A 24799-nucleotide genomic window follows, 5' to 3' on the forward strand; every position below is an offset into this window, starting at 1 on the left:
AGGCAATATGATTCAGGATATAGGCGCAGGCAAAGATTTCAAGATGAAAACATCAAAAGTAATTGCAATGAAAGTAAAAATTGACAAATGGGATATTAAACTAAAAAGCTTCTGCACAGCAAAAGAAACTGTCATCCGAGTGAACAGACAACCTACAGAATGGGTGAAAATTTTTGCAACCTATCCATCTGACAAAGAGCTAGTAGTCAGAGTCCACAAGGAACTTAAACAAATGTACAAGAAAAAAAACAACCCCATTAAAAAGTGGGCAAAGACATAAACCGACACTTCTCAAAAGAAGACATTTATGCAACCAACAAACAAATGAAAAAAGGCTCAATATCACTGATCATTAGAGAAATGCAAATCAAAACCACAGTAAGATACCATCTCATGCCAGTCAGAATGGCAATTATTAAAAAGTCAAGAAACAACAGATGCTGGTGAGGCTGCAGAGAGATACAAATGCTTTTGCACTATTGGTGGGAATGTAAATTAGTTCACTCATGGTGGAAATGGTGGAAGACAGTGTGGTGATTCCTCAAAGACCTAGAACCAGAAATAGTATTTAAACTACCATTTGACCCAGCAATCTCATTACTGGGTATATACTCAAAGGAATATAAATCATTCTATTATAAAGATACAAGCACGCATATGTTCGTTACAGCACTATTCACAATAGCCAATAAATGGAATCAACCCAAATGTCCATCAATGATAGACTGGATAAAGAAAATGATGGTATATATACACCGTGGAATACTGTAAAGCCACAAAAAGGAATGAGATAATGTCCTCTGCAGGGACATGGATGGAGCTGGAAGCCATTATCCTCAGCAAACTAACTCAGGAACAGAAAACCAAACACCACATGTTCTCACTCAAAAGTGGGAGCTGAACAATGAGAACACATGGACACAAGGAGGGGAACAACACACACTGGAACCTGTCCAGGGGTGGGGGATGGGGGAGGGAGAGCATCATGAAAAATTGCTAATGCATGCTGGGTTTAATACTTAGGTTATAGGTCAATAGGTGAAGCAAACCTCCATGGCATATGTTTACCTATGTAACAAACCTGTACATCCTACAGATGTACCCCAGAAATTAAAATAAATTTTTAAAAAACCCTATATATCAGCACTGATTTTCATAATACAAAGTTTCCAGGAACAATAGAAAATAAAATTAACTGAAAATGAAGTCAGGAAAGAAGTAAAGAGTTCAAATTGCCAATGTTTGAATCTAGGAAAAGATTGGTTTAAAAAAGTGTTTAGGACGGGAGTGATGGCTCACATCTGTAATCCAAGCACTTTGGGAGGGTGAAGTGGAAGGATCACTTGAACCTAGGAGTTTGAGACCAGCCTGAGCAACATGACAAAACCCCGTCTATACAGAAAAAAATGTGTGCGTGTGTGTGTGCAAACTGGGTGTGGTGGCACGCCTGTAGTCCCAGCTACTTGGGAGGCTGAGGTGAGAGGATTGATTGAGCCAGGGAGTTGATGCTGCAGTGAGCTGTGGTCGCACCACTGCATTTCAGCTGGGCGACAAAGCAAGACAGTCTCAAAAAAAAAAAAAAAAATGTTTAAAGCATAACTGAGTTTGTCATAAGGAATGGGAAATTAGTATATTGGCTGAAATACTCTTAAACAGGAATCTGTAATACTTGCCTTCACTCTGCTATGCATGTGATGGAAAGAGAAAAAAATGATCTATCTGTGTTACCCTAAGGTAACTTCATTTCTTCGTCTGTAAGATTGAGTAGGGTAGGTGGGCGGGGACATTTTATCCTATGTAAAGTCTTTCCATTCCCAGCATTCTGTGATTGTACAGAATTGCTCATGCTAGATTTCTAAATTGAAAATATCCTTCTGCCTAAATGTAAAATGCCACTTGACATTTCTGCAAGCCATAATTCAAGGAAATGGAAGAACAAATACCAAAGTAATTTAGCATAACAGAATGCTAAAGGGGAATTTTTTTCTTCTATCTATGTGTCAGCAGAGGTTCAGAAAGTTTGAAAGCAAAGTAATTTATTGAGATGTTTAATACAAAAGTATTTCTACATGCCAAAATGAGGTGGTTAGACTCCTTGTGTGCAGGGTCACTTTGCCTAGAAGGTAGCTCCAAAACTGATCTTGTGACACTTAAGCCAACCATCACTTTAAGATATAAACAAAAGATGCGGAAACTATAAGCGATGATTGCATCAGAGAGAGTCTTACGTGTGAATTGAGACCCATTCCCATTGGAGGGGAGGAAAGCTTTTCTCTTTTTCATTTCTAGCCTCTATCACATAGTCCAAATAGCTTAAGGTAGTCCTCTACGGTAACAATGAGAGGGACACAGCAGACCTGTGTCTCGCTAACACCTGAAGAAGTCTACAGGCAAAAAGCTGTACCTGGAGTTGCAGGGACAGTGGGGAAACAGTGGAAAAGTTGGTGTTGCAAAATGTTTGAGTTTCCTACAGGCCAAGCAGAAGTTAAACCAGGAGTTGTGCAAGAGGGGAGGCTTGGCAATGTGCAGGACTGTAACAGAGAACACTGTGATGTGTATTACAAGGGGCATGAGCTGGAGGAGGTGAGCCATAAGAAACTAGCCAGAGTTCATGAGTTTGGAAATGTGCAATGCAGAGATTCCTGAGTGGGGTCATCAAAGAACCCTCAACTATATTCCCAGAAAAAAGAGAATGCTTTGCACATCTGCCAAGCCTCAAGAACAGCAATGCTACCTTTCTCCTTCTTCCCATCCTGCCTTCATATCCTCAATGAAAGGAAAACTGTGACTAGTGAGTTAAAGGGAAGAAGAAAAGACAGTTCTCTCTGGTGTTTCACCTGTTTAACACAGAATGTTACAGAAGCAATGAATTAAAGCATGGTGGGAGTTTTATAGAATGACTATTTTCTTGTCAGCTCTGAGTAAACCCCATTTCTTTTCTTACATTGAACAGATAATAAATCAAAAGCACCAAAATATTTTTATTATTCTCCAAGTAATAAGCTCAGATATCTATCTCTACAAGAATAAAATAGCCATTTAGCATGAAAGGTAAGTTACGCGAGCATGGTTTAGCAAAAGTGTAGAAAACAAAAGAACTAAACTCCTTGACATGAGAGCATAAATGGAATATAAATATGGAATCTAGCAGAGTGATATGAAGAGAAGAATGTCTGAGCAACATAGAGGGATGAGAAGCCTTAAGGAAGTGATGTCTAAATTCAAAGTTAAGCTCTTTGAACTTTCGTCACATAAACCCCTGTGCACTTTATCAAAACCAAGAGTAAAATCTGATACACATTCTAAGATAGATAGATAGATAGATGATAGATAGATAGATAGATAGATAGATAGATAGATAGATAGATAATAGATAGTTTTTGAAGAAAGGGGCAAATTTTCACAATTAGATTGATGATGGAGTAGAAATAAAAGACTAGATGGCACTTAATACATATCAAGAATCAATGTAGTCAAGAAATAAGAACCAAATATGGCCCCGATAATATAAGCCACTCATCCATACACACCTACCAATCCCCCAGATTTTGGAGAAATCTTGAGGTAGTCATTGAACATTCCACAGAGGACAGAAGGAAATTTGGACCAATCTTATCTATGTCTTACCTAGACTTCAGTTGACATCTGGCTAATGTTCAAAATTACTTACTTGTATGTTGAGTCATCTTTGTTTTTCTTATTAAGTAGAGAATGTTCTGTTGGGTCTAAACAAGATTCCTCCTTAGAAAATAAAGAAATTCCCTTTTGAATCTCACTTTCCACTAAATTAGTATCTCTTTTAGGAAGGAAAAGGCAGTTTTCAATATGCCAGTGCTTTGCCTGAAAAAAACGAAAACATCTGTTTTATTTTTATGAAATTTATTTTCTTCAAACATTTACGTGTGTTTACCACATGCTGGATTACTAATTAAAGTCCTGGGGTGGGACACACAAGAAGATGAAGAAGACATGACTCTGGTCCACAAGAAGCTTACAGTTTTACAGGGGAAATGAAAGAGATTCATGTAACTTTAATAAAGGTAGAAAATGAGACGTGTCGTAAGAAACAAAAATTCTCTGAAGAGATAATAATGAACTACAAATAATTTTTTACCATTCCCATTTTAAAATTCTGAATAGCCAGATGTATATTTACTAAAAACAAAACAAAGCTTTTGTTAAAGAATTGCCACAGTTAATTTTCCCTCAGGTACTTTATTTCTCCTTAAAATGTTTTCAAAAGCCAGTTCAGTTATTAAATATTGTTTTCTAAAAATTATGTGTGTTATATAATAGTTTTCACAGATTTGGCTACACTTCTTAAAATGCATTCATCTAGCAAAAGTTCCCCATTAACAATCTATTTTATGTTTTAAATACAGAGCCAATTTTCTCATCTTATATCAATACACTTCATGCACACAGAATGTTCCAGAGAATGCAGCCTGTGAGATATGAGGGGAACCTTAGGCATGCTGCAGATATTTGGCTGGTCTGCAAATTGATCAGCCTTGTCATAAGTGTTTGCAGAATAAAATGCCTACAGGGCCAGTCAAATAATATCAATGAATGAATTGAACCTAATACAAGAAAATAAATGGGTAATAAATAGTAAATAAAACTCACCCTCAGTATTTAAGGCAATAAAAAAATTCAGGGACCACACTGAATTAAAGAGAACCCATTTTACATAGAAGCCATAGTTACTCTTAAGGAATGACAAATGTTCTTTTTTTTTTTTTTTCCACTTTAAGTTCTGGGATACATGTGCTGAACATGCAGGCTTGTTCCATTGGTATACATGTGCCATGGTGGTTTGCTGCACCTATCAACCTATCATCTAAGTTTTAAGCTCCACATGCATTAGGTATTTATCCTAATGCTCTACCTCCCCTTTCCCCCACCCCCCAGACAGGCCCCAGTGAGTGATGTTCCTCTCCCTGTGTCCATGTGTTCTAATTGTTCAACTCTCACTTATGAGTGGGAACATGCGGTGTTTGGTTTTCTGTTCCTGTGTTAGTTTGCTGAGGATGATGGTTTCCAGCTTCACCCATGTCCTTGCAAAGACATGAACTCATCCTGTTTTATGGCTGCATAGTATTCCATGGTATATATGTGCCACATTTTCTTTTTCCAGTCTATCATTGATGGGTATTTGGGTTGGTTCCAAGTCTTTGCTATTGCAAATAGTGCTGCAAAAAACATACATGTGCATGTGTATTTAATAGTAGAATGATTTATAATCTGTTGAGTATATATTCAGTAATGGGATTCCTGAATCAAATGGTATTTCTGGTTCTAGATCCTTGAGGAGTTGCCACACTGTCTTCCACAAGGGTTGAACTAATTTGCACTCCCTCCAACACTGTAAAAGCATTCCTATTTCTCCATGTCCTCACCAGCATCTGTTGTTTCTAGACTTTTTAATGATTGCCATTCTAACTGGTGTGGAATGGTATCTCATTATGGTTTTGATATGCATTTCTCTAATGACCAGTGATGATGAGCTTTTTTTTCATATGTTTGTTGGCCACATAAATGTCTTCTTTTGAGAAGTGTCTGTTCATATCCTTCACTCACGTTTTCGTGGGGTTGTTTGGTTTCTTTCTTGTAAATTTGTTTAAGTTCCTCGTAGATTCTGGATATTAGACCTTTGTCAGATAGATAGATGGATTGCAAAAATTTTCTCCCATTCTGTAGGTTACCTGTTCACTCTGATGATATTTTCTTTTGCTGTGCAGAAGCTTTTTAGTTTAATTAGATTGCATTTGTCAATTTCAGCTTTTGTTGCAATTGCTTTTGAGTTTTAGTCATGATTTCTTTGCCCATGCCTATGTCCTGTATGGTTTTGCCCAGGTTTTCTTCTAGGGTTTTCATAGTTTTACGTTTTACATTTAAGTCTTTAATCCATTTTGAGTTAATTTTTGTATAAGGTGTAAGAAAGGGGTCCAGTTTCTGTATTCTGCTTATGGCTAGCCAGTTTTCCCAGCACCATTTATTAAATAGTGAATAATTTCCCCATTGTTTGTTTCTGTAAGGTTTGTCAAAGATCAGATGGTTGTACGTGTGGTGTTATTTCTGAGGCCTCTGTTCTATTCCATTGGTCTATACATCTGTTTTGGTACCAGTACCATGCTGTTTTGGTTAATGTAGCCTTGTAGTATAGTTTGATGTCAGGTAGCGTGATGTCTCTAGCTTTGTTCTTTTTGCTTAGGATTGTCTTGGCTACATGGGCTCTTTTTTGGTTCCATATAAAATTTAAAGTAGTTTTTTCTAGTTCTGTGAAGAAAGCCAGTGGTAGCTTGATGGGAATAGCATTGAATCTTTGGGCGGTATAGCCATTTTCACAATATTGATTCTTCCTGTTCATGAGCATGGAGTCTTTTTCCATTTGTTTGTGTTCTCCCTGATTTCCTTGAGCAATGATTTGTAGTTCTCCTTGAAGAGGTCCTTCATGTCCCTTGTAAGTTGTATTCCTAGGTATTTTATTTTCTTTGTAGCAATTGTGAATGGGAATTCGCTCATGATTTGGCTCTCTGCTTGTCTATTATTGGTGTACAGGAATGCTTGTGATTTTTGCACATTAATTTTGTATCCTGAGACTTTGCTGAAGTTGTTTATCAGCTTAAGGAGTTTTTGGGCTGAGACGATGGGGTTTTCTAAATATACAATCATGTTGTATGCAAACAGAGACAATTTGACTTCCTCTCTGCCTATTTGAATATGCTTTATTTCTTTCTCTTGCCTGATTGCTCTTTTTTTAAGAGAAATTACATGAAATCTATTATTGTTTAAATGTGGGCAACTAAATCAAATTTTAATTATTCACTGGATGAACAGACACAATCAAAGTCACTGGACATCAAATCAATCGGATGAGGAGAGTTGCCAGTACATAAACTCTGCCTAGCACAACAGTAGTTAGTGCACAAAGTGGGGCACTGAAGAATTCCAAGCATCATTTGAATTTCTTCTTATCCCACAATCACCTGTCAGCTTCGTGGGATAAACATGCATTCATGAATAAATCCTCTTCACTCCTATTTCTCCAACTCTAGAAATAGACATACCGTACAACTTTTAAAAATCTAACCTAAAAACCAGCCTAAGGTCAATAGCTATGTTATAAAAGTGATCCTAATTTTTGTTTTTATAAAAAAACAAACAAAAAACCCAAACTTCCCTTCTCTCCTCTCTCTTTGCTTTCCCTCTTTTCCTTTCCCTTTCCCCTCCTTTCTGTTTCCTCTTCCCTACACTCTTTGCTCTACATCTGGGAACTAATGGCACCTATATTCAAGATAGCTTGATAAAAGTGAATCCTTTAAAAAAAAAAAAGTAGCACAAGCAGAAGGAACTAGAAAACCATTTTCCTCAGCTTTGCTAGCCTTCAATTTGTAAAACTGACCCAGCTCTGATGACTCTTCCCCTGTCTTGAACAGAAGGGAAAAAATAAAATTATTCTCATGAGGGCTTTTTGGGTCTGAAGTCCTTCGAAAAAGCAAGGCTTCACAGAAACGACAAATAATATCAATAACACAAAAATAAGCAGTTTTACAAGCACACATTTCTGAATTAAAATAAAATTTAGCTACAGATTATGTTTGGTGGATGAACCAAACATAATCTGTTTGGTTATATGGCACCTACACCTAGAATGTTGTTATTTCTTGGTTCAAACCCGGATGTCTACAGAACTTCTTAGGTCACCCACTTGATGACGTTTTGTTTCACCTGTTGTTCAAATCTCCACCTCATCTTGCCACAGCCTCTGTCAGCAATGCATTGGCTTCTTCAGTGGCCCGAAGCAGGCTTCCACCTTCTTTCCTGTCCAGACTGCCAGCCATGTCCCATCCGGTCTCACTCATCACACACCCATATGAGTTCCCACTTAACCGCTTTTTTCCCTGACTGAGAAAAGTCTAGTGCTTGTCTTATTTACAAAATGCAAGAGATTGATACAGCTCCTGAGTGTTACATTGAGACTCTCATTGTCTAGCCAATGTGGGTCCACCTCCCAGATGATTTTCTGATTTACCAGCACTCTCTGCATCCTAAAGGGGTGCTTAGAATTCTTTCCACACATATTGGCCTCATCAAACTGACTTTACAAATACAGCAACAACAAACCTTGTCTTCCAACACTAGAAGAATTGCCTACACTCCTGGCATAAGATTGGCACCTGAGGCTCCTAAATAGAACCAAATCAGCTGGCCAAACAGATATTGAGGCTTCACCTTAAACTTATACCAGGTTTGAATAGTACTGGTTGAAACCAATCAAACATATTTTGTCCCCAAAAGCACAAATGGAACAGGAAAAGTTCCCAAGAAGGCAAAAGGAAAAAAGAACAGAAAATATGAGACTAAATATTTCCTTTCATTCATGCCCCCCACTTCCATTCCATTTCATAGGCAGGAGCAAGTTGGATCTTGAGAAAGGGGTTAAAAATGTGAGCTCTGAAGTGACCCAACTTGAGTTAAAAGCAAAACTCTACCACGATTAGCTTCTGTGAGCTCAGGCGATTTATTCAAACTCTCTGTGCCTCTCTTTCCTTATCTGTAAAATGGGAATTGTGAGAGCTGCTCCCTCCTGGGTTGAGCAATTGTGAAGATTAAATGAGTTAAATCTTGAAAAAAATCTTAGAACAGTGCCCCACATACACAAGAAAAACTCAGCAAATGTTAACTATTATTATTTGCGGCAGTAAACCAGATAATGAATAGGATGATTGGATTTTTTTTCCTAAAATTTTCTACATTTGATTATTACATTCTTAGTTAACAGTTACATAATCACCTGTCTTTTTAGTATCATTTTATCCACGTTGAACTTTTACTAATTTTGAAATTGAAGGAATTTATTTTAGAGGAGAATTTTTTCTCAGAAATCTTGGAATATTTTGAGCTGCACGGAGCCCCCATCTTTTCATGTCTCTGGTGTCTTCCGATTGATAGAACTGTCTTGGTTAATGGAAAACAGGACAAGAGTCACCTGGAGCTACTGCTTCGGAAATGTTGTCAGTATTTTCATGACTAATGAACATTAAACAGTTGATAAGATTCAAATAGAAATCAGCCCAAGTTAATACTAAATGTCAAGTAAATACTAGAATAATAAAGAAGCAATATTTCTACCTGACCAAAGATCCAAACAGGAGCATTGCAGACACCAGTCACACAAATACTGCAGTCTGCAGAGGAGGAGATAATCAGTAACTGACCACCTGGCTCACACATCTCTAAGGAACTTATTCGGTCCTCATGAGGTTGGAATGATCTTATCAGAGTTGGGGCCTTGGTGATTTTGTTCTTACTGGAGTTAAGACAGTACTCCTGAATGAAAAGAAATACCAGAACTCTAAAAAATTCAAATATGAAATTATTACAATGACATAACACTTTTAAAAAAAGGCCAATTTTCAAACTTGGGAACAATAACCTGTGATCCAAATGCAAAAGAAAAGTTCATGATAAAAGAGTCTAGAAAATGAAATTACATTAAAAAAAGGTTTCTAACTTATCTGACTACTTGGGAAATAAAAAAAAAGGAACTAGTGGGGAAGGAGGAAGGAAAGAAAAATATAAATAGTAAAGCCAATTATTTGATAGAGATGAACTTTACCACATACAGGTGGTCACATATACAACTTTTAAATATTATTAGAAAATTGAGCAGGTAATCAGCGATAAAAAAGAAAAATCCCAAACTAACTCAGGGTAGCAATAATGTTAGATAAAGAAATAGTCCTCTAGTATTTAAATTACATTTACAATCTCATTGCAAATAAGGTGTGGCCTCACCCCAGGCAACATAGTGAGACCCTGTCTCTACAAAAAGTAAAATAAAATAAAATAAATAAAATAAAATAATTAGCTGGACATAGTGGAACATGCCTGTAGTCCTAGCTACTCAGGAGGCTGAGGTGGGAGGATGGCTTGAGCCAGGAGTTTGAAGTTGCAGAGAGCTATAATCATGCCACTGCACTCCAGTCCAGGTGACAGGGAGATCCTGTCTCAAAATAAATAAATACATTAAAAATAAGGTATATTGTAATTATTTACATTCAGATAATGCTGCAGTGCCTTACTAACAATATTGCATTTCTAAATTGGATGACTTACTTAACAGAAGGTTGTCAATATTGAAAAAAACATGATTTTCCTCATTAATTATTTAAAAGAAGTCTCTGCATGAAACTTGTGTATGTTTTACTTAAAACACTTAGACTAAACATTTTTCCTCTATTTAGGAGACAGACCAGGCTTGATTCATAGTTACATGCAACAAAGGGTCACCAAAAATCTTAAAGGTAATGTGATAATGTTTTTCAATTTACCTCTATATTCCAGATTTTCAACCATCCATCAAGATCTCCTGTAGTAAGGTATTGATTCATCTTATCAGTAGACATAATAATTGATCCAACTCCACTATGAGCCAAAAATTCAGCCAGAAGTTGCTTCTTATATATATCCCAAAATCTGACATAACCAGATCCTCCACAGGATACCAGGTTAGCACCTCCTAACATGTAAGGGAAAATCTAACTAGAAAACTGAACAACAAATGCCAGAAATAACTTATCCAGTGGCTTTCCCTGTGGAAAGCATATGATGTTGGAGAGGTGAGTAGCCCTGAGATCAATTCCCAGCACCACTTTAATTTTCTCAAATATAAAATGGAGGTAACGCTATGATAACCTCACTGGTTTGTGTTGAGTATTAAATGAGATAGGATATTGAAGTGTTCCATTATGTTTCGTCCCCTTTTCTTCATTCATTATTCTGATGTTTTTGGGGTATTTAAAAGTTAGATAGAATTAATTTGTTTCTTCAGATAAAACATGAAATATTAATTCTAACATTATGATAATATTCTCATTATATAAAATTAATCTTCCCTAATAACCCATTGGACATATACAATGAAGTAAAAAGTCCGCATGTACAGATTTGGATGGAATATGTAGTGGTAGCAGAATAGCTATTGACTTCTCCATTTGGCAGCATGCTTAGAATTCTATTTATGAGCTTTCTTTAAACATTTTCATCAATAATTCATTGTAAACCCTTATAAAACGCCTTTTTGGTGAATGAGCCTAGAACTAACCTTTCCATTTTTATATGTTTTGTTGAAGCACTTTACCTAAGTTATTCTTTTGTGGCAAGGTTCCTATTATTTGATAAATCTGTAGATGACTTCCAGTTTGCCGCACAAATGTACTGCCAATAAACAATCATATCTATTTAAGGTAGAAATAATAACATGTAGCTGCTTCAGTGAAAACAATCTGGGAATACTGATAACATTAAAATTAGTATTGAGGAAATGAGAGTAATTTCAGGATAATAATTCATATTGTGAGTATAAGCAAGTTCTAAAAAATGGAAAGTTTTAGAATCTAATTGTTTCAAAGTTTATTCTAAACATCCCAGAATGTTTTTAAACTATATCTTCATTGATTCTTAATGATTAAAAATTTCATATGAAAATTATACCGATTTTCATCTGTAAATTAAATATGGGAAACAATAAACATAATTCAAATATGTTCCTTTTCAAATACATAATACATATATTTCTAGTTCCTAATGTTAAGAAAAATATACCTTTAAGATACAATTGTTATTTTAGATGAAAGGTAAAAAAAAAATACACATTATTCTCCAAGGCAGATTTTCATTTTGGAAAGATGCAGGCTGCATCAACACCATGCTAATATTGCCACTGACAAAAAGGAAAAAATTAAGCAAATGGTTATTTCACTTACATAATATCACATAACTACAGTAAATCATAAAATAGCATCAATGTTAGTATACATCTCTGGAGAAGATATAACCAATACTTAAAAAAAAAAGATGAGAACAGAGAAGAGAGCAGGCAGCTCTTGTCCTGGGATTAGCAATTCTTTCAAATTCTGTTACTGTTCTTAACATCCATGCTCCTCATTATTCTCTTCCAGCCTATTTTGATTAGGTGCTCATATAGTCAGTCTCAGACTCAACTCTTCTGCTATATGTGGACTTAAGCTTCGACTTTGGCATACATCTTGCTGTGCCCCTACCGTATTTAAACCTCTTTAGGCCAGGTCTGGGACAACAATTCTGATTGTTGCCCGTATCCAATAATTTGTCAGAATTTTTCCCATCCTGATCTTGACATATACAACACTGGATAAATTCGTAGTGGGGTATAGTCTGGCTCCTGCTCTTGAACACATCCTCCTCAATTCCAACTTCCTTTGCCATGGTCTGTGACCTCACATGACACACTACTGACTGGTTAGCTACATGCAGTCAAATTCTACAAGATCTAGTAGAAATAGATTGGATTTTCTTTATTGCTCCCTTTCCAACTATATTTAAAATGTAAATATATATTTTACCTGTCACTGCAGTGTTTTTTCTTGCTTTAAGGAAGCAAAGCCTCATAACAGCATTTTTGCCCTCAGTGTCAATCTCAAAGTTGTGGACTCCCATGGTAGAATGGTCTGCCATGGGGTGGGAGGAGTGGCCTCTCCCAGCACTGAGAAGTTTTTGAGGTTTTGTATCTGTGAGGGAGACAAAGCCAAGTATATTAATGAAGAAAAATATCTGCTTTTCAAACTAATGCCTATGAAATAGCAGGCCCACATCTATCACTATCTCCAGTGACTCCAAGTCTCACAATAGACTTCCAGTCAACATCTATCAAGCCTTCTGCTATTTCTCGACCCCAACTTGAAGAATTGTTTGACTTTATTTTTGTTTTTCATGTTCCATACACACTTGCTGTGTTTTCACTTGATATGAATTAAGTAAGAACTTAATATTGGTGTCAATGCTAACATCTTAGGGATCCTAATATGCCCAAGACAAACATAATTCCAATACTGTGGCATTTTCAACTTATTAATCATTAAAATTAATCTTGGAAATATTATAATGAACATGAGCTCTAATGACTATGTTTAATTAAATGAGCCTTTTTAACAATACTATTTGTTAGTGAGTTAGTCTGGAGAAAACATTTCTAAGCATACTTCAATTATCTAATGACATCATCTCCAGGCCACACTAGTAAAAACTCAGAATCTATGAACAGTCTGCCCATAGTTATGAAAAATCTATACAGACGTATTTTCAAAATTCCAAAATAAGAAACCTGTTGCAATGTCTTTCATGTCTTTTAGAAATTTGATATTTATTCACTTTTCTCCTTAATTATCTCTCTGTGTATTCTAAAGCCCAGTGTACAGGAAGAGGCAGAATTTCAACCTCCTCATGGCAAGTTCAAATGAATCCTAAAATGATTAGCTCTTAGTACACAAAGCAGGTCAGAGCTTTGTGTTTGCAGCCAAGTATCCCCTAAATCTCTTGTTTTCCTACTCTTAATAAAATAGCTTCTCAGCTTTCCACCCAAAAAAAAAACTGCATCTGATGACCAGTCCATTCCTAAAGTTCAGTTCAGCCTCTATGAGTTTATTCAGTTGAGACAACAGAACCTCACTGGGCCATGATGAATGACATTCTCATTACCAAAATAAATTAGTCTAAAGAAAAACCTTTAGTATCTAAGGAAACTGAAATAAAATGTGAAAGGCAATTGTCAAGACATTTTACTTAAGTATAAAATATTCATGTGCTCTGCTAAACTCCCATAAAATACAATATACTCCCATCTAATGTTCCTCATCGGCTTCTAAAGCAAGGAATAATTTAAGATTTCCAGGTGGCATAATATTTATTACAAGCTCTAGACTTCTGAACAGCCTATCAAGTGAACATGAATTTCCATTTTCTTTTTTTTTTTTTTTTTTTTTTTTTTTTTTTTTTTTTTTTGAGACGGAGTCTCGCTCTGTCGCCCAGGCTGGAGTGCAGTGGCGCAATCTCGGCTCACTGCAAGCTCCGCCTCCCGGGTTCACGCCATTCTCCTGCCTCAGCCTCTCCGAGTAGCTGGGACTACAGGCGCCCACCACCACGCCCGGCTAATTTTTTGTATTTTTAGTAGAGACGGGGTTTCACCGTGGTCTCGATCTCCTGACCTCGTGATCCGCCCGCCTCGGCCTCCCAAAGTGCTGGGATTACAAGCGTGAGCCACCGCGCCCAGCCTGAATTTCCATTTTCTTACCATAGGGTACCTAACGTTCACTCTTAGGTAATTTGGCAAGGTTTATTGAAAAAAAAAATTAACTAAATAAAAATGAGAGTCTTGCTCCCTCCTGTCAGTAGTTCAGAAATGCCGATGTAGCATAAAGAGAAGAAATGGCATGCCATGGAGAATTTGCTAAGCCAAGTAAATCTCGGTGTTCTCTTTAGCTACTTTGGCAAGACAATCATATCCTTAATCCTTCATGCTTATAGCCAATCATCTATAATTTAGGAGCAAGTCGCATCAGGCACATGCATGAACAACCAGGCCTACTGTGATTCGACTAGACATGTTATTTTAGTTTCAAACTCACACTTACCTAATTTTGACTTTAGCAACCTCTGGTAATCAGGGTGAAGAACATGGTGAGCATTCTCTGTGCTACTGTTCCATAGAACAATTTCTCCATCATAACTTCCTACACAAGACAGGATGGAGAATATAAATTGCCAAGAGGTTAAGATAGAAAATATGAGAAACAGCAATCAGAAGAAGTTACTAGCAACATATCTTACACAGAATATGGCACATAGTGGGCACTCTATATTTTTAGAAACATGAATAATAATAATTGGTATTTGTTTTAACTTTAGAGCTTATAATCCCCACAGTATAACCTGAGCATAGGTGTGTAGAAATTACTGTTGTTTCCTTTTATTTTTGGTAATAAAGCATTCAGAACAGATGCTTTGCAGATAAAAAACTGGAGCTTGAGTCTTGGTTCTCCCACTTACTATGTGAGTTTGGGCATGTTATTTAACTCTACTTGATGCTGCCATTTTCTCATCTATAAAAAGAGTTAATAATTGTATTTACCTCATAGTGTTATTGTAGATAATGAAAGTATTTACAATAGCACTGAGCATATTGTAAGTACTGGAAAAAATGTCAATTACCATCCTACTTTTTATTACTGGGTAAAGGAAAGTAAATCAAGTCCTCCTATGTTTCTGTTTCCCACATCCCTTCTTGTGTGTGTATGTGTGTGTGTGTGTGTGTGTGTATCTTCTCTTCATTCTTTCCCTCCTATATTCTTTATTGAATATTGTCTTCTCCAATCCTAAAGTTTTTCCTCCAGAAAGTCCTTCAGTTACTGCTCTTCACAGAGAACAGAGAAAAGCCCAAATAGCCCAAAAGCCCAAAGTGAGGTGAAGTCTGAGCAACCATGTCCTGTGGAGGAACAAAGCATCAATGCCCAGACCATTGTTCTCAGTGGCTTGGTGAGGACAGCTACCCACTGAGCAGAGTGTCTATGGCAAGGAGAGCAGAAGATTTTGGGTGAGATGTACAAATGGTGACTTTTTTGGGATTAGGGGAGAGGAGAGAGAAATGCACACTAGACTTTGTATTGTCCTAGGAAGAGCAATCTCTCTGGGAGGCCGAGGTGGGCGGATCAGGAGGTCAGGAGTTTGAGACCAGCCTGGCCAACATGATGAAACCCTGTCTCTACTAAAGATACAAAAAAAAAAAAAAAAAAAAAAAACTTAGTTGGGTGTGGTGGCACATGCCTGTAATCCCAGCTACTTGGGAGGCTGAGGCAGGAGAATCACTTGAACCCTGGAGGCAGAGGTTGCAGTGAGCCAAGATTGCACCATTGCACTCCAGTCTGGGCAACAGGGCAAGACTCCACTCCATCTCAAAAAAAAAAAAAAAGAAAGAAAGAAAGAAAGCACAATCTGTGCAGCTCACAAATTGAACCAGGGGGCATGGAGTTCAGCTGTCCAGAGAAATATCCATCTTCTTGTATGCTTTACTAGCAGTGATTGACCAAATATTTCCACATAGGATTGATGGGAGGAGAATGAGTGAAGAGATTGTCTACCCACCAATAAAATGGTATTTACTAATACTTTCACAATAACAACCACACCGTTTTACACTTCAGTGCCCATCACATTTCAGGATGTGATCCTCCCTGCAGGGGTGGCCTTCCAGTGGCTGTAAAGCTAATTTACCTACAGAGTTGGCCTTACTAGAAAGTAATTTGGCTACTCCTGAAAACAGAGGAACTTTAAATGTAGATAGATCAGTAAACCTCATATTGTAACACTTCATAGATACCCTGGATCTTTTCCTGTAAGTTTTCATTCCTCTTAATTGATGACACTTTTGGTTCTATAAAAAAAAATTCAGCTGTCAAAATATGGACTTGAAAATTTCATGGTGCAATCTGTCTCTATAAATCGCATTCTTTGGCCAGAAATGATACAATAATTTTTCATTCTCTTTAATATGCCACATCAAAGCATGCCTATGAATCATTTTAAGAGCTTGGATTTGTAGACATTTTGTGAGGACAGACTTTTATCAACATTATCTGGGCTAAATTATGCCAAAGAGTTAATATGTTCACATTATGAAACATCTAAGTGCCACCAATGTGTGATTCGTACCTGACAGCCCTAAAGCTGCTCCTGGAAAATGGACAATACAAATAAAAGCTAATATTTATGGATGAGCTTATTGTGTGCTGAGCACTGTTAAACCCTTGCACAGATAATCTGAACTACAAACCAAAATATAGATATATTATTATCAGCCAGACAAAATTATGATTTAGAGTTTAAATAACTTGCTCATTATCAAGTTGTGGCAATTGGTAGAGCCGTGATAGGAAATCAGACAGCCAGGCATAGGAGCTGATGATCAGAACTACCAATATATTTCCCTAGAAATAAGGATTAAGAAGAGCGAGTGTTGCTTCTTCAAAAATCTATTCATGTCCAAAGTAAACAATCAACAAAGCAAAGAGACAACCTACAAAATGGGAGAAGATAGTTGCAAACTTTACATCTGATAGTATAAGGGGCTAATATCCAAAATATATGAGAAAATCAAACAACTCTGCAACAAAGAAAACCTGATTTAAAAATGGACAAAAGACCTGAATAAACATTTCTCAAAAGAAGACACACAAATGGCCAACAGACATGAAAAAATGTCCAACATCACTGATTATCAGGGAAATACAAATCAAAACAACTTGAGTGAGACATCACTTCACTCCAGTCAGAATGGCTCCTATCAAAAAATCAAAAGATAAAAGTATCGGCGAAGATATGGGGCAGAGGGAACACTTACATATGGCTGGTGGGAATGTAAATTAGTATAGCCTTTATGGAAAATGATATGGAGGAATTGAAAATAGAACTACCATATGATCCAGAAATTCCACTACTGGGTAAGGAAATGAAATCAGCATGTGGAAGAGATATCTGCACCCTTATGTTTTTTGCAGCATTATTCACAAAAGCCAAGATATAAAATCAACTTAAATGTCCATCAATGAATAAATGAATAAAGAAAATGTGGTATATATACACAATAGAATAGTATTCAGCCATAAAAAGAATAAAAGCTTGTCATTTGCAGTAACATGAATGAACCTGGTGGACATTATATTAGGTGAAATAAGCCAGGCATATAAAGACAAATATCACATGATGTCACTCAGTTGTGGAATCTAAAAAGTTAATTCTCATAAGAGCAGAGAGTAGAACAGTGGATACCAGAGGATGGGGAGGGGAGACAGGAGGGTGAGAGATTGGTCAATGGGTAAAAAGCTACAGTTAGGCGGGAGGAATGAGTTTTGGTGTTCTGTTGCATAGTAGGATGACTAGAGTTAACAATAATGTATTGTATACTTCAAAATAGCTAGAAAAAAAGATTTTTTAATGTTCTCATCACTAACATATGATATATGTGTAAGGCTATTAATATGCTAATTACCATGATTTGATCATTGCACAATTTCTACATGTATTGAAACATCATGTTGTGCCTCACAAATATGTACAATTATTAATATTATGTGTCAATCATAAGTTAAAAAAGAAATATATGGCCAGGCACAGTGGCTCACGCCTGTAATCCCAGCACTTTGGGAGGCTGTTGCAGGAGAATTGCTTGAGCTTAGGACTTTGAGATCAGTCTGGACAGCATGGCAAAAACCCATCACTACTAAAAATACAAAAAATTGGCCAGGCATGGTGGGGCACACCTGTGGTCCCAGCTACTCAGGAGGCTGAGGTGGGAGGATCACTTGAGCCTGACAGGCGGAGGTTACAGTCAGCTGAGATCTGGCCACTGCACTCTAGCCTGGGCAACAGAGTGAGACCCCATCTCAAAATACATATATATTTATATATATATATACACATATACATATATATACACATATACATATATATACACACATATACACATATATACATATACATATATATGTATAAAACAACTGAGAAAAAGCTTTTCTAAAGGTGAGTGAGCCAAAACAAACCAAAACAAACCAAACTTCACCAATGATTGTCAAGTGAAAGTTCAATTTACCCGTAACAAGAGTTTGTGGAGGTAAAAACGCAGCACACAAGATGTCATCATGGTGCTGTATGCCTCCTTTCCATTCTTCAGGCTGGATGAAAAATTGATTGAAGTTTTGGGGTCGAAACACAGTAATAGCCCTAGCAAAAAGGATACAAAATTTAGCTGTGGATCTAAAATTGATGTAGATGTTGAGTAGCCACTATCCACTTGAATGATGTGATCTGAGACTTCTAAAAGACTATGCTGCCGAAAATGTATCTCCACTTGACATTTATAATACTGAGCTTCCCACACTAAGCATTTTTATTACCTCATTAAATTATCTGGTAAATTATAAATTTTTGACAATAGAAGGTTAATTATCCTTTCATAACTGTTAACAACAAACCATGTAACAATTTATCAGATTAATTATCCATCACCACGACCCTAAAACAAAGTTTCCCCACATGGGTGTCATGAAATCACCGAGTTTTATAGCAATAACAATTAAAACAGGGGGCAGACCTATGAACAAATAATGTTTTGTAATTCAAACAAAGTCAATAAGGTTTTTTTTTCCATCAGATTTTCTCAGGACATTTAGCACTCCTTGTGGCATTTTCAAGATTTACCTGATCACAGAATCCATTCTCTTAGAGTCTACAGCATCTTGAAGAACTATAATTTGTGGAACATACTTGGAAAATGCCACCCCAAAGAAGTGGGACATAGGACAGATACATTTTGAACAGGAAAAACAGTATTAGAGAGGTCAGTATCTTGGGGCACTGCTGATAAATTTGAGGACAGGACAGCATGGGCAAAGAATGAAATGCCTTGTGCCTGGTGGGGAAGGGAGGAGTGTAAGGATTCCATTGTTGGGGCATTAATACCACCCTGTTTTCACTTGATGATCCGAGCTCTGGCCATCAGAACATAAGCCTCTTGTTCCTTCTAGAGCCATCTAGATCTCAAGTGAGCATTTGCAACCAAAATTATGGGGTTTTTCACCATCATTCTCTCTTCACCTTCCTGAAATCTTTTATTCCCACCACTCTAAAGGTCTCTTAGTTGTCCTACCAGCGTTACTCCTCAGCCTCAGAGTTTCCAGTATGGCCTGCTTCTCTTCCTGCCTCCTGGTCTTTCTTTCCTCACTCTTCATTTTCTATTCCCTTCTTTCTCTTACCCTTTTTAATATGTGGTATATATACACAATGGAACATTCCTTATCTTCATTCCTCCCCTTCTCTTTATTCACTCAAACTGGCTTAGAGATCTCATATATCACCATGAGTTCCAATGTCGCTGCTATACAAATGGCTCTTAAATTCTGTTCATTCATAATCTTTGCCAAAAATAGTTTCCATTTGCCAGTTGACAGTTCCGTATAATGCTTCCATCTGCAAAAGATCTCAACATGTCAAAAATCCAAATTTGAAATCTTCCCTCCATACCAGCCCTCTGTCTGCAATTCCCAAATATGGTTAATAGACCAACATTCCAGCCTCTTTGGATGTCTTTCTCTTCCCTAGTCAAATCAAATACTTAGATTATATCTCTGCAATATGTTACATATTCATTTCTTACTATTTTACTTCAAACAGTCAATGACAGCTTCCTAGTTCTGTGCTAACTACCTCATGGTTGAATTATTGTAACAGCCTACTGACCAGTTTTACTGCTTCTAGTCTACCCATCTCTGGCACTTTCTTCATCTGGCTACTAGATTAATTATTCTACTCTGGGGCATTTTCATTTATTCTATAAGAATTTCTTATTTGCCATGTAGAAGTCACTGTTCTTAGTGATGCAGGGTACAGAGCCATCGGCACAAAATGACTAAAATTCAAGGTAAAATGTGGTAAGTGCTAAGGCAGTACTGATAACTGCCATGAAAGGCCACCATAGAAATCAAAGAAGGCTGAGTTGAACACTGATATTTGAACTGGACCATAAAATATGGGTAAGATTTGCAAGATGAAAACTCTCTGGATGGAGAAAACAACATGATAAAAGATAAGGCTAATGCCCCATTAGAAAGCATTTGCTAGTTTTTCATTTCCTACATGATAAAATTCAAATGTGTAGCTCTGTTATTTAAGACCCAATAATACATAGATCTAATCTATGTTTTCAGAATTATTTCCCTCTATTCTTCTATCCTTACTTTTCAGTTATATGTGAATGTCCAATTAAATATTTGACAGAGGCACTGGAAGCCATAGGGTAAATATGGTACACCTTCTTAAGTGTTAATTTTACTCAAAAAGTTTGAGGAAGAATAATTTTCTATTAAAATAAAGATAGATGAATTAATGCAAGAGAATGCAAAGTTTGCCTGAATTTCAAAAAAAGAATTCAAAGTTTTAAATTTATTTTTTGCTTGCAGTAGCTGTTTTGAATTGTTAGGAGCTAAGTTTCTGAAGCACACGTTCTTGTCTAACACAAACAATATTCTTAGTCTTCTGTAGGTACCTCTTACATTTCTGTCTGTTTTGTTTTCATTCATGGTATACTTTTTCATGCCTCTATGAATTTCTTTTTACACACAGACCCACATCTACCTATCCACACACAGACCCACATCTACCTATCCACACACCAACTCTCTAAGGCCCATCTTATTCTGGTAGAATTCCTTAATAACCAGGATTAAAAGAAATAGTTCCTCTTCTGACCTCTTAACATCATTCACATTTAACTTGTAACATTTAATGTTATATAATTCCTTGGCTAAATTACAAATTCCAAAACCATGCATCTTGTCTTAATCTGTAACCTTACAGTAGCAAGCATAGTGACCTATACATATTGAGTGTTCAATAAATATCTGTCACATAAATGAAGAAAAAAATTATCTGCTTAAATGTCACCTCCTCAGGCAAGCCTTCCCTGACCACCCTATCTGAAGACTCTCTGAGTCTCTCATCTCTCACTCTATTTCATTTTCTATAACACTTACTACTGTATGACACTGTGATCTATATTTATTTGTTTATGTTCTATCTCTCCTATTATAAAGTAAGTTCTAGAAGAGCAAGGACTTTGTTTTTTTCTTCTACAACAGCAGTGTCTAGAATAATACCTACCACATGATAGGCATTTAATAAATATTTGCCGAATCAATTTGTAAATTATTCTATGTTTTAAATAGTCAGATCCTTTGAATGGAGCAATTGGCTGCTGCAAATTCCATGAGACAGGCAAAAAACTGGTGCTTTCTCAAAAGCGCCACCTCCTGGCTGGGGGCCAACAAACTCAGGACATTACAACAACTCATGACAGAACAGCCCTGCTCCAAGGAAGGAGAAAACAACAGCTAATCCCACTGCCTGTAACATCCTGGCTAACCAGTGGTCCTGAGTCTGTCCATGTGACAACTTCACTGTTAGCATAATGAGCATTCAAGAAAGCCAGCACACTAAATATATCTACAAGGACTCTCACAGAATCTACTTCACTCTCCTGACACCTCCACCAGAGCAGGTGCTGGTACCTATGGCTGAAACACCTAAAGATGAATCACATCAGAGGACTCTTTGCAGACACTCCCCAGCACCAGCCCAAAGGCTGGTAGTCCCACTGGATGACTAGACCCAGAAGAGCAGTAACAATCACTCCAGTCTGGCTCGTAGGAAGCCCCATCCCTAGGGGAAGGGACAGTGCACCGCAGCAAGGGATCACCTCACCCCATAGGACAAAAGAATCTGAATAGCAGCCCTTGAATTCCAGAATTTTTCACTGAAATAGTCTACCTGAAAGAGAAGGAATCAGAAAAGTAATTCTGGTAATATGACAAATCAAGATTGTATAACACCCCCAAAAGACCACACTGGCTCCCCAGCAATGAATCCAAACCAAGAAGAAATCTCTGAATTGTCAAATAAACAATTCAGAAGGCAGATTATTAAGCTACTCCAGGATATACCAGAGAAAACTGAAAAGCAATGAAAAGAAATTTTTAAAAATACAGGATATAGATGAAAAAATGGTCCAGATAAATAGATATCATAAAGAAAAAAACAATCACAACTTCTGAAAATGAAACACACACTTAAAGATATACAAAATGCACTGGAAAGTTTCAAAAATAGAATCAAACAAGCAGAAGAAAGAACTTCAGAGCTCAAAGACAAGGATTTCAAATCAACCCAATCAGAAAAAGAAAAAATAATTTCTAAAAAAATGAATAAAGACTCCAAGAAACTTGAGATTATATTAAATGGCCAAACCTAAGAATAATTCGTGTTCCTGAGGAAGAAGAGAAATCTAAAAGTTTAGAAAATTCCTTAGAGGGAATAATTGAGGAAAACTTCCATGACCTTTCTAGAGATCTAGACATCCAAATACAAGAAGCTTAAAGAACACCTGGGAAATTCATCACAAAAAGATCATCACCCAGGCACATAATCATCAGGTTACCTAAAGCCAAACAAAGGAAAGAATCTTGAGGGCTATGAAGCAAAAGCATCAGCTAATCTATAAAGGAAAACCTCTCAGATTGACAGTAGATTTCTCAGTAGAAACCCTGCAAGCCAGAAGGGATTGGGGTCCTATCTTTAGCCTCCTCAAACAAAGTAATTGCCAGCAAAGAATCTTGTATCCAGCAAAACTAAGCTCCATAAATGAAGGAGAAAGTCTTTTTCAGACAAAAAAATGCTAACAGAGTTAGCAACTACCAAGCCAGCACTACAAGAAATGCTAGAAAGAGTTCTAAATCTTGAAACAAAACCTCAAAATTCACCAAAGTAGAACCTCCTTAAAGCACAAATCTCACAGAGCCTGTGAAACAATATCACAGTGGAAAAACAACAACAACAACAATGTATTCAGGCAAAAACTAGCACAATGAATAAAATAGTACCTCACATCTCAATACTAACATTGAATGTAAATGGCCTAAATGCTCTGCTTAAAAGATACAGAGTGCCAGAATGGATAAAAATCCACCAGTCAAGTATCTGCTATCTGCAAGAGACTCACCTAACATATAAGGACTCATAAACTTAATGTAAAGGGGTGGAAAAAGATATTCCATGCAAACGGACATGAAAAGCAAGCAGGAGTAGCTATTCTTATATCAGACAAAACAGACTCTGAAGCAACGACAGTTAAAAAAGACAAACAAGAGCTTGCAGTGAGCCGAGATCGCACCACTGCACTCCAGCCTGGGTGATAGAGTGAGACTCTGTCTCAAAACAACAACAACAACAACAACAAAAAGAGACAAACAAGAACATTATACAATGATTAAAAAAATCAGTCCAACAAGAAAATATCACAATCCTAAATACATATGCGCCCAACATGAGAGCTCCCAAATTTATGAAACAATTATTACTAGACATAAGAAATGAGATAGACAGCAACACAGTAACTGGGGAACTTCAGTACTGCACTGACACGAGTAAACAGGTTGTCAAGACAGAAAGTCCACAAAGAAACAATCAAATTAAACTATACCCTAGAACAAATGGACTTAACAGATATTTACAGAACATCCTACCCAACAACTGTAGAATATACATCCTTTTCATCAGCACATGGAACTTTCTCCAAGATACAACATACAATAGGTGACAAAACAAGTTTCAATAAATTTTCGAAAATTGAAGTTATATCAATAAATTTTAGAAAATTGAAATTATATCAAGTACCCTCTCAGACTACAGTGGAATAAAATTGGAAATTAGCTCCAAAAGGAACCCTCAAAACTATACAAATACATGAAAATTAAGTAATCTGCTCCTCAATGATCTTTGGGTCAACAATGAAATCAAGATGGAACTTTAAAAATTCTTTGAACTGAACAATAATAGTGACACAACTTTTCAAAACCTCTGAGACACAGCAAAACTGGTGCTAGGGTAGAAAGTTCATAGCATTAAATACCTATATCAAAAAGTCTGAAAGAGCACAAATAGACAATATAAGATCATACATCAAGGAACTAGAGAAACAAGAAAAAGCCAAACCCAAACCCAGCAGAAGAAAATATATAACAAAGATCACAGCAAAAATAAATGAAATGGAAAGAACAACAAAAAAAAATGCAAAAGATAAATGCAACATAAAGCTGGTTCTTTGAAAAGGTAAACAAAATTGGTAGACCATTAGGGCAATTAACTAAGAACAGAAGAGAGAAGATCCACATAAGCTCAACTAGAAATGAAATGGGAGATATTACAACTGATACCACAGAAATATGAAAGATCATTCAAGGCAACTATGAACAGCTTTACGCATACAAACTGGACAATCTAGAGGATTTAGATGCATTTCTGGAAATATACAATGCCCCTTGATTAAATCAGGAAGAAATAGAAACTCTGAACAGACCAATAACAAGTAGTGAGATTA

At 36.7% G+C, this 24799-nt stretch overlaps 1 protein-coding gene across 2 annotated transcripts in view; it reads right to left on the minus strand.

Annotated features, from left to right (window-relative positions):
- The window catches only part of WDR49 (WD repeat domain 49), a 174344-nt gene that overhangs the window by 37735 nt on the left and 111810 nt on the right, over window positions 1-24799 (minus strand). For both annotated transcript variants that reach the window (XM_030822787.1, XM_030822786.1), the window contains exons 11-16: window positions 18464-18594; window positions 14454-14552; window positions 12390-12554; window positions 10338-10525; window positions 9136-9333; window positions 3671-3840 (exon numbers count right to left, since the gene is read on the minus strand). In XM_030822787.1, coding sequence (XP_030678647.1) covers window positions 3671-3840; window positions 9136-9333; window positions 10338-10525; window positions 12390-12554; window positions 14454-14552; window positions 18464-18594 — 951 coding nt within the window. The remainder of the gene's footprint in view (window positions 1-3670; window positions 3841-9135; window positions 9334-10337; window positions 10526-12389; window positions 12555-14453; window positions 14553-18463; window positions 18595-24799) is intronic.

The sequence above is a fragment of the Nomascus leucogenys genome, chromosome 11 (genome assembly GCF_006542625.1).
Source record: "Nomascus leucogenys isolate Asia chromosome 11, Asia_NLE_v1, whole genome shotgun sequence".
In the NCBI taxonomy this organism is placed as follows: Eukaryota; Metazoa; Chordata; class Mammalia; order Primates; family Hylobatidae; genus Nomascus; species Nomascus leucogenys.